General features: G+C 37.2%; 1 protein-coding gene across 1 annotated transcript in view; it reads left to right on the top strand.

Moving 5' to 3' along the window:
* The window catches only part of unc119a (unc-119 homolog a (C. elegans)), a 40,506-nt gene extending 28,856 nt beyond the window's left edge, over nucleotides 1–11,650 (top strand). Inside the window, exons 2-5 of the mRNA XM_034225558.1 lie at nucleotides 8,408–8,521; nucleotides 8,801–8,894; nucleotides 10,389–10,561; nucleotides 10,699–11,650. Coding sequence (XP_034081449.1) covers nucleotides 8,408–8,521; nucleotides 8,801–8,894; nucleotides 10,389–10,561; nucleotides 10,699–10,811 — 494 coding nt within the window. The 3' untranslated portion in view covers nucleotides 10,812–11,650. The remainder of the gene's footprint in view (nucleotides 1–8,407; nucleotides 8,522–8,800; nucleotides 8,895–10,388; nucleotides 10,562–10,698) is intronic.
* The last annotated feature ends 242 nt before the right edge of the window (nucleotides 11,651–11,892 follow it).

The raw sequence follows: 11,892 nt of genomic DNA on the forward strand, positions 1-11,892 counted from the left end.
GCATGGCTACAATGGGTGATCTGTTTGGTATTTTAGGCAAAAAACTTCACAGACATGTTTTGTATAGGTATGGCCCTACAATATATGTTTCCAATATAGCATAATAGGTCCACTTTAAGTAGTTATTTTAGTAATTGAATTGGACACTATTGAAAAGATGCAGAGTTATAGCAGGGATACTTCCATCCAACAAGGTATTTTCATATGAGCAAAACAAAGAATGCCTAATGGGTTTCCTATTTATACACCTTAAGGACTACTTTTGTTGAAGAAAGAGCTACTTTTTAAAGGAATAGTTATTCTGGGAAACACACTCACTTACTTTATTGCAGAGAGATGACAAAATAGGTACAACTCTCATGCCTCATGTATTTGTTTCATCTTTTTTGTGTAAATCCTACATCAATCATAGAGTAAAAAGCCTTAATTGTGGATTTACAGAGGTTTATGTGTCAGACTATTTAAACTAAGCTAAGAGACTGTTGCATTTAGCCCTATATTGACAGGATATACATCAGTGGGATCAATCATCTCATCTAATTAAATACAAAATAACTCCTAAAGGTCATTTTCATATTTGCAGACCTTGTGCTTCTGAAGTACTTTCTACATTGCTTTGTTGTAAGAGGGAGGTTTTTCTGGTCAATGGGTAACAATGGAGATGTTTTGAAAATAGATCCCATTGAAAAGTTTCAATAGTAAGGTCTGTCTTGTACGGAAGAGGATTAGGGCCACATAAAAAAATGTTTTGTGAGGATTTGAAAAAAATATTATTATTTTTTGTTCCGAGAAAAGGTCAGAATTCTGACATTAATCTCATAATTCTGACTTTAATCTCAGAATTCTGACTTTAATCTCAGAATTCTGATTTTTTTCTCAGAACAAAAAAAAAATATTCTGAGAAAAAAGTCAGAATTCTGACTTTTTTCTCAGAACAAAAAAAAATAATATTTTTTTCAAATCCTCACAAAAAAATGTTTTATGTGGCCCTAATCCTCTTCCGTAGTCTTGTGACCATTTTACTAAAAATACTTTATTCTGTGTTTAAAATGTTCTCTGAGTATCAACATGGTAAGCTAAATCACATGTTTTTTGTGATTCGGGTTTATGTTTTATACCCATTTCTCTGTCATTTGTTTAGTAAGAAACTCTTAAAACAGGGACCAAGTCTTGATCGCTTGGTTTTTCTAGCTGGATTTTTTCAGAAATCAGTTTGAAAAAATTCTCACTTTGACAGGTGAGATTGTTTTGTCTAAATAAAGTAGAAATTAATTATGTAATGCTCTTAGATATTCCCAAATTCAAGCTTTATCATGTGTTATTGCTGTGAAACATGGCCCTGGTTCATCAAAAAAATACTGTGACAAAGCCTATAGAAGGATCATTAAGGATCACGATGCTTATCATGTCTGTCCTCAAATATGCTCTATACCCTCCATCTCTGTCTCTCACAAACTAAAAATGATGAGTATGTGTATTTTGAGGTTTTCTCTACTCACATCTCAAACTTCATTGTGTTGTCACTAAACATTTGAAAAGTTGTATTTTATCACAAACTTCTTAGACAGTAGAGTCAGTCATCATCAGTCAAGCTGCTCCATGTGCAGAGGTTATGAAATCAAAGTGTTGCGGTAACGGTTTCTGGGTTTAATAAGACTGTGGGGGAGACTAGGTTAGGTGTGAATACTTGCAGTGGACTGAGTGGAAAATTATTCCACTGGTTGAGCGATCAGATTAAATGCTCCATCTGTCTTTTTCAGCAGGTCTGGCACAAAGCCATTTCTGATTCACAAAATGCGTCGATGGGTCATCTTCCCACAGAGCGAGCTGCTCAGTGACTGCTGCTCGAGATGCATTCAGAGCAATCTGCCATTCATATGACATTTTAGTGGATGATAGTTCACCTTTTAGAAACAGTTAGCATCTTCACAGGACTTCAATGATTTCACTTTCTCAGCGATCAGATAAAATGCTCCATTATTTGCAACAGACTTTTTACCAGATATCTCCATCAATGTTTTGGATTTAAGTGACTACAGGTTGAGGTAAACTGCCTTCAAAGGTTATTTAACCAAGATAGGTAATAAATAGTACTGTGCGTAACATGCATTTATTTGTCCATTCAGCTAAAACAGACACATTTTATCATAAAATGTTGTCACATAAAGTGATTTTGTAACATCAAATACTCAAAATTGGGATATTCATGCTACTAACAATAGATTGATATCAGGAGAGCAGAAAGACTATCTTCCGTCGCAGACTGAAAACCCACGTTTCACTTGTACATTGGCCATTAAACTCAAGACATACACACAAACATTAATTATTCACATTACAATAGACATTGATATTGAAAAACTACACAACACTGAGCGTGATACCTCTGGGTTCTGCTCAGTATTAATCCAGATCCAGATCCAGAACACAATGGTATTTGTAGTTCTGCCATATTAAACATATCAAGTAAAACAAAGTAAAAAGTGGTGAACAGTTTAATTGAATGTTAATCACACAATTAAAAGATGTTTAAGTCTGGTTTCGTGGTCAAGATGGTTTGAACTGATCTCAGACTAATTCTCTACAGCGATCAGTGCTACATAGTATGCAAGTGCTCTATAAATAGTGTGTGAAAGTTGTCCTTTGGAAGAAACACAATCCCAGAATAACAGCAGGTTTATAGTAATATTCTCAGAGCAGATAAGTGCCTCACATTAGATGAACCGACACTAGAGGGCACTGCATCAAACAGCAGCGCTCTAACCCTCTTAGAGAGAAAATATGAAGAGACGGAGTAGCTTCAGATAGAAACGTCTTGACCATTCCTGTTCACCATGGAAACACTCACATCCACAGCATGTTAACATGAAATCATAAATGAGACCAGTGCATTCAGCAATGTGAAAGATGTAACTGCTGAAAGTGTTAACAAACAGACACATTTATATACACACATATATACAAATAAAAATAGATTACATATACATTCTCTTCACACATGCATACATACAGTGTTTAATGAAAAGCATTATATATAACATTACATGAGGTTGTACATTTTAAATAACCAGGGATGAGGAATTATTCCAGGTGTTATATTCCTGAGTAAATAACATGATATTACGTCATTTTTTAAATGTTATACGAAGTGGGGAATAGTCACTAAATAAATGTACTCAAGGACTGTACGTACAGAATTACATTTATAAGGTACATCAAGTATTTTCCTTATATGCTACTTATACTTCACAAAGTGTCATAGGCAGATATTGTACTGTTTATCTTACTACAGGTTTGTACTATATCAAAAAATAAATAAATCAACTAATACACTATGATGTACTATTATTGAAATATATACAGTATATACCTGGCAGTATTAATTAAATGTATTCCTGTTATCTCATCCTTTAGCAGCTGAAACATGAATATGACGGATGCATGAAAATGAAGTTATATACCAGTAATGTAATACACATTATTCTGAGAATGGCCACTTTGGATAATTAGTACTTTTAGATGTGGTACTTAAATATATTTGGTCCCTTGTAACAGAGCATTTGTACACTGCCGTATTATTACATTTAATTAAGTACATCTTTGTACTTCTTCCTCTTCTGGTTATTCATTTCCCCCCCAAAGGTCAGTCTGTGAGTCTTGTGCTTCATGTAGTGATACAATATGTTTCTTGAATGCTCTGATGTTGAACTCATAAAAATGTCACTGAATTTCACAGACATGATTTATAACTGTGACCAGAATGAACAACACGAGGAGCTCTGATGATGATGATGATGATGATGATGATGTTATGTGATAAATGATAATGTAAAAAGAAGAGGAGGGAATATGACATTTAGACACGGCTATAAGGGCTACAAATAGGCTTCATGCTGAATTATGTATATGTTTGAATTAACATCACATGATCTCTATGTTGAAGCGCTGTGAAATATTGCAGTAAAAACTACACACTCACCACGTGATGTTGCTCAAAAATGCTAATAGGGTTTGCCATGTGTAAAATGCATTTAAATGATCTAATAAGTCAATGGCATTTGTCAAGATGAAACCCTTACTGTAAAAGGTCATGTGGTGATACTGATTCACCTTATTTTATCTGATTGAGAACAAGATCCTAACCGCAAAAATAGTGCTTTCACGATGAAAAATAACTCATTTATTATAATAATAATAATGAATTATTAATACCTAATATTTATTATAATAATAATAATGAATTATTAATACCTAATATTTATTATAATAAGGACATCATTTTTCTTTAATTATGTAATTGTAAGGCAAGCATACTGGCGTGAACAAAACTCAAATCTAACTTGAAGCAGGACGTAGAAAGGTATTTTTTTAAATGTAACTCCTCCTAGGTTTCTGAATGCTCAAAGTCATACTCAATCAGAAAAATAAAGATAACAAACAAGCCGTATTCATGCGTAAACCAAAATTATTTTCGATTTAAGGCATAAGATTATGCATGTTTCTTTTTTTTGTTTTACTTGTACTGTCTGTGAAAAAATACAGTTTGTATTTTGAGAAAAGTGCATGTATGGACAAAACAAATCAATACACAGAATGTAAAAAGACTATATCCAGCCTGAAATGTTCGGCTGAAGTGAGGTTTGCATTAAGTCAACAGATGAAGCAGAAGGCCCACCTCTCATAAGCCTTAAAAAAAGACCGTTGTTGCACCGTGATTTTACGAGAGGGTGGGTGAACGCACCAAGCTGATTTTAATTATTTATTCTGAGTCAGTCCCCGGCGCCCTGCACAACAGGTGATCTGAATAACCTCCAATCAACTCAGAAAAACTGTGACATTCAGCTAAAAGGAATTAGGAAAAGGGAAATGACAACAAGTACAAAAGAATGAGGGGCCGCCACAGTCATGACTTGAGAAGAAAGACACTGCATGATCTGTCAACTTCAGAATCAGAATACCTTTATTTCATCTATTACCTTTGCTGCAGTTTTTAAGTCATACATTTTTATATTTCTACTTAATCATTCTGAAAAGCTAATTAGTGAAAATGTCACATGAAAACTGTGAAATTCAGCCAACTCATCATCCAAGTCTCTTCCATGCCAAAAACAAGCACTACACTATACTTAACAATAAGCTCTACAGTAAACAGTCCCGTTTTACAAGAAGGACGTTTTTAGATTTGAAGGTGTCAGGTAGTGTTTACTGGCCTATAAATATCTTCAAGCAGGTGGCTAAAGCCTGTGTGGCCCATCTGCTCTCTAACCCTCAGACACGGTAGAGGATACAATGGTGTGAGTTTATGTTCACCTTTCATGAGTGTGTGTATCCTATTTTGATCTCCACCACTTTCCCCTACAGTATTTTGAAATGTGTTTCATGAAGTTCTTATAAATACCCTTATGAAACATTGATCCCTAATAATAACTGGCCTTACCGTAACCGTAATGAGATAGAGTATGTGTGTGTGTGTGTGTGTGTGTGTGTGTGGGTGTGTGTGTGTGTGTGTGTGTGTGTGTGTGTGTGTGTGTGTGTGTGCCCAGTCGGTCCATGTACAAGCACAATAAGCCTCTTAGGTGTAATCCTGCCTGTTTAGGAGGGGGGTGATTCCAAATCACACACACACGCACAGACACACATACCATGTATACATCACTTCAGGGGACATTACATTCAAATCAAATCAAATCAAGTTTTATTTATATAGCACATTTATAAACGATTTTTGGTCGAGCCAAAGTGCTGTACATATAATACAAATAGCCTACAGTAGAGACACTTTACAGCAAATACAACAGCACAGATTGTTCAGAATATCAGTATGAGAAAAACGACACCCTCTATCCTTAGACCCTCACATCGTACAAGGAAAAACTTCCAGAGAAAACCCACAGTTTAAGGGGAAAAAATGGGAGAAACCTCAGGGAGAGCAACAGAGGAGGGATCCCTCTCCCAGGACGGACAGACGTGCAATAGATGCCGTGTGTAAATCGAAGAGATAATACATTTTACAGCATATAGACCGAATGTTAGGAAATGCATGTGTCTGTAATAAGAAGATGAATCCACGAGGATGTCAGCTACAATCCTGAGGAAGCCATCAGGGAAGCAGCATGGCGAGACCCAAGGCAGGACCGCAGAGACAGGTTCAGCCACGACCCGAAGTCCACGACTTAATCCAGAACTCAGGATAGAGGATCCAAGACACAGGACTACAGCAAGAGGATCAGCCTCGACTCCGGATCCCAGCGTAGATATAGATACAAAACAAGAAAAAATATATGGCTGGGTTAATCGGAACAAGAGAATACACAGACACAGACAGAGAGGGAAAAGGTCATTGGATAAAAGTTATTCTTAATAACCCTCTAAAAAGATCTCATGAACTTCCCCACTCAATCTATCAAGACCCGAGCAGTTCTATTAGATATAGGATAAGAAACAGAGATAGGGAGCACAACAACCTATCTCTTCGTCAGATGCACTCCCCCGCTTATCTAAGCGACTCTGTACCCCGTTACCCTCTACAAGGCCATAGGGGAAATGGGGGGTGGGTAAGGGTTTTTAAGAATAAACCGCAAGGGTCTAAAGGGAAAAAATATGAAATATAAGGTACTATATTTTAAGTAATCCTATCTACTATTCCTATATTCGAATAATGTATAAACTATTTTAAAAATACTTTATGAAATCCTATGTTATGTTATAAATATTAAAATAAATAACTAAATGAATAAATAAATAAATAAATAGATAATTAAACAAAAGCCAGAGAGAAAAAGTGAGTTTTAAGTGTTGATTTAAAAACCCCCAGGGTCTGGGCCGACCTCACATGGAGGGGCAAAGTATTCCAGAGCCTAGGGCCAGCCGCTGCAAAAACTCGACTTACATGCATTTCCTGGAGACTTATCCTAACCTTAACCATAACCAACACATGCCTAACCCTAACCCTTAACCTTACCCTTACCCTTACCCTAATCCTAAACCTAACCAAGTCTTCACCCTAAAATTAATGATTCCCCTCATGGGGACCTCCAATTTGTCCCCATAAGGGAGGCGAGTCCCCACACGTGACTGTGTAAACAGATGTAGGTCCCCACAAGTATAGCAATGCTAGGCCACAAACACATACACGCACGCGCGCACACACACACACACACACACACACACACACACACACACACACACACACACACACACACACACACACACACACACCACACACACACACACACTGCTTGGGTTTTTGTCCTCCAGTTCAATGCAAAATAATGTCCGCCAACTCGCACGGAGTAAATTGCACAGACAGCAGTTAGTAAAATTGATTTCAGTAGCCACTTGTCTGGAAATACCGAAGACCAGAAACGATTTTGAAAACTTTTCAAATCGGGACTTCTCAATAGAACATCTTTGATAATGTCTTCTGGCCAATCAGAATCAAGATAACGGCGTGGTGTTGTTGCAGGAAGTCCCGACGGAGAATACTTTTGCTGTAGTACATCTCTTATACATCGATACAACATTACGTGTTGATAGAAATCAACACGTAATGAAATAAGACCCCACGGTTTGATGATTGATAGGTGTGTGGGCTGTCTTTCATTTTGACACACAGAACAATGGGGGCTATCCGCCCTTATCCACAATGTAAAGTAATTCACACAGCCTCTTCCCTCTTCTCTCTGTGAGGAGCAGCAGGTTCAGCTTTCAGAACAAAGTAACAAAAAACTAAAATGGCATTCATTTTTTTAAATATGTCGTGTAGTAATAGATTTATTTATTTTTCTTCTCAATAGAGTACCAGAATGTGTATTTTATGTTAGTATTTCAAAAAATCTCCTGGGGAGAATCCCCCCAGACCCCCCTGCAGGGGTTGGGTTTTCAGCATGTCAACTCATGTACTACAAGACAAATGTGCCTTTTTATTTCATACAGTTCAATTTGGATTGAGACAGGGAAATAATCTAAACCTCACGCGTGGCGTTTCACTGTCAAGGGGAGTGTGTAATTACATTGCAAAGAGGCCTACTGACTTGAGCCCCACCACTGTATGGGTTAGCCCTACCATAGATTACCCAACAAAAATACTCTGGAGCCGCCACTGCTGACAGGGTGTGTTTTTCTTGTTAGTGTCAAACCTTGGCACAGATTAAGATCTGAGGCGTAAGAAAATAGCATCTGTGCATCTGGTTACAGTTAATTGCATACCAAAAGGGTATGAATGAGATCTGTTTAGATAATTATGTAACAGATTTGATTTGATATTACTGTTTCTTGGTAGGGAACTACAAAGTAGACACTTTCTCATGAAATGACAGCTCCAGATTTATTTCATTCACAGGTGATTGTTTGTAATAACCTATTTGTGAGGGAATAAAATCTGACGGGTCTTTTCTCTCTTTTACAGACTATCTGTGTTCTCCGGAAGAAAACGTCCACATGATCGACTTCACAAGGTTTAAGATCCGTGACATGGAAACAGGGACGGTCCTGTTTGAGATTACTAAACCTCCAATACCAGGTCAGTTGGAAGCCAATATGACACAGTTTCTATTAGATTTAGACAACAAATCGTTTTAGGAATTATGCCTCTATTTCACGAACACTGAAGTAGATATAACACAGATCCCCAAATACATTCATATTTTATGAAGTTTTATTATGATGTGTCTCCATGTCACAGAGGATAATCGAAGATAAACAATGTAATTATAGATAGATAAGTGGCAGGCACCTTAGAAACTGTATGTGAGCTTTAGTTCCTTATATATTTCTTTCTTTTAAATGTCTCTTTTTTCAGCGGGAGACAGAAAGCACTTTGACCCCAACGCCGGCCGCTTTGTCCGATACCAGTTCACACCGGCCTTCCTGCAGTTGCGGCAGGTTGGAGCCACGTAAGTGTTTTCTTTAATTTTTTAACAACATATCTTGATCCATATTGAAATTCTTGACTCATGGAACAATTATGTTTAGCTTCTAATACACACATCATGTCTACAAATATAAACTCTGTGCTTTATACGTGTGGACTGGTATATGTGAACATTATATTAAGAACAAAGAGTGTTAAGGATCTGATTCTTTAAAAAAAATATTTAGCTAAAAGAATTTCATTCCAAATCCCTCTTACCCCATTACACTTGATACAAGTATCATGATGCTACTTTTTAAAATGGTGTTTTATTTCTTAGTTTCACTCTTTCTCCTTCAATAAACTGCAAAAGACAACAATCCCAGTCACTGGTGGTTGATGGTGGAAGGTGTTTAGTTGCAAAGCAAATTGCACAGGGTTACATGCATGTAGGACAAGACAGCTATCATCAAACTAATGCAATTAAATAAGAGTTTTTTATACACAAATCAGCCACTTATATTTTATCACGCTATCAAGTGACAGGTTAATGTTAACTGTCTGCCTCTTAGCCTTCTTATGTGCTTCACTCTTGTCCCCTAAGTTAATATTCAGTGTTTATTTAAGCACTTTGAGAAAGAAAGAGACGTGTGTGTAAAAAAGCTGAATGATGCATGATGTCCGGTCGACCCAGCAGCACTGACAGAAGACGCATGCGGGCTGTGGGAGGTGTGGGGGGGCGTCAGTGTGGGACGACAGGCTGATGATGATCTGAAGATAGAGAGCAGCCAGGCCCACCTGCTGAGTCAAATATCTGTCAGTGCGCCTGAGTGCTGTTCCTCACCAGACTCCTACTCTGTGTCTTTCAATCCAACGGACTCCTAATGTTAATAGCTTAATGAAAAAACCCAACGAATGTTATATTTGTTTTTGAAAACCATAATGGTTCAGGTTTTATGTTTTCTTTTAGCATAGCTCCTCGGAAAATGTGTTCACTGTTGTTCTGGGAGACCATTTAAATAAATCTAAACAAATCCTAGGTTAGATGATTTTATCATCTATTCAAACTGTTGATCACCTTAAGAAAAAAAACAAGAATAAAACACCAACCTCCAGCGACCATATTTAAAGGGACAAATGTGGAAGTCAGTTGGTTTTTAACTTTCACTTTACAAATGTAGTTCTTTTTAAAACCAAATGACCTCTTCTTATCCTAACTAAGTAGTTTGCTGCCTTCACCTTTGAAATTAGTTGTGCTTGTGTTTAAAATATTTAGTTTCCACAGTTTTGAAGAGGTCTTTAAATTTCAGTTTCACTCTACAGTGTAGAATGTGCAGAATGGTCCTGTCTGACACTTTGTTGTGCTAATAATGACCGCTGATAACACTCAATTATTGACTTGATAACATTAAAAATGGGTGCAGTCCAGTTGCATTTGATTTGCTACCATCCATCCATCTTCTCCCGCTTATCCGTGATCGTTATCGTGGATTTGCTACCAGGCTGGTAAATTAATTTCATTCCTGTGTTCTTGCAGAGTTGAGTTCACAGTGGGAGACACACCCATCAACAACTTCCGCATGATTGAGAGACACTACTTCCGCGATCAGCTGCTCAAGAGCTTTGACTTTGAGTTTGGCTTCTGCATGCCCAGCAGCAAGAACACGTGCGAGCACATCTACGAGTTCCCAGCGCTGTCCGAGGAAATCAGTGAGTGTCACACACAATACGCCAACATGCACGTGTGACCACAAGAGAGAAATGTACTAACACAGAAGTTGATTCGACCTAACAGGATATAAAGATGCAAAATCCTAAGTGTTGTGTGTGTGTGTCTTCTCTCTCAGTGCGCGAGATGATACTTCACCCTTACGAGACGCAGTCTGACAGCTTCTACTTTGTGGACAACAAGCTGGTGATGCACAACAAGGCAGATTACTCCTACAGTGGGGGGCCATAGGAAGACCACCCTCCACCTCCCACTCTAGACATTTTCCATGTACCACTTCAGGACCGGAAACAGATGAACTAATGGACAATTCACTGGCATTAAACGCTCTTGTCTCACTCCTCCATAAATGTCCATTCAGGTATTCAGCTGGAGGACCAATAGATTTCTCCCGTTGCCTCTTTGCAGGAACATTGAATTCTGCCAGTTTAATCATCCGAGTGTGTGAGTGAGTGTGTGGGCAGCCAACACATGCAGTGTCTGTACATACTGCTGATTTCAGTCTGTATACGTGGGTTACACTTGATCATCAGGAAGACGTCCGATCATTTACATTTACTGTGTTTTATAGTAATTGATGTGAAAAGAAAAAAGGTGACAGTGTGTCAGAAACACATCATGAAACGAAGACAGAAAAAAGTTACCCCCAACAAAGGTTTAATAATAAATAATCCATTCAGATGTACATTTATATAGTTCGTATAGAAAGTTCATTACATATTTAGGTTTCTTAAATTCCTAGTAGCACACATCTGATTCATTCTGTCATTGTTCATTTCAATAGAAAATGTGTACTGTGTCATTTGTGAATGTGTCATTTGTTTTATGTTTACATGTAGTACTACTTATTCAGGAGTATTTTTTAAATAAATAGCCACTTTTACGTGTCAGAAAACCTGCATTAGCCCAAATTCAGATACCAATTTTGATATCCAGTGCGTTCTCTGTAGTACTGAACACTGTGTATACTTTAATTATGATAAATGTTTTAAGTATAAAATGAAAAAAAGTATGTAAAGTTTTGACAGCGGAAATTCCATCACTGCAATAAATATGGAAATGTTTCGAAATCCTGAAATCCATTGTTGATTTTTCAGAAGAAAGTATAAATAAAAGTAAAAGCAGAAAAAATATTATCAAAACAAAGAATCAGAATGAATACAACAGAAGAGACCAAAAGAAAATCAAAACATACTGCAATCGTATAAATGTATTTTCCAGGTTTCACTGACTTGTATTTATTGGTAATGCTAAGTGACAATGTTATCCATCAATAGATTCAAACTAAACGGTATGTTTTCAAATACATAGT

The sequence above is a fragment of the Gymnodraco acuticeps genome, unplaced genomic scaffold (genome assembly GCF_902827175.1).
Source record: "Gymnodraco acuticeps unplaced genomic scaffold, fGymAcu1.1, whole genome shotgun sequence".
NCBI classification, from domain to species: Eukaryota; Metazoa; Chordata; class Actinopteri; order Perciformes; family Bathydraconidae; genus Gymnodraco; species Gymnodraco acuticeps.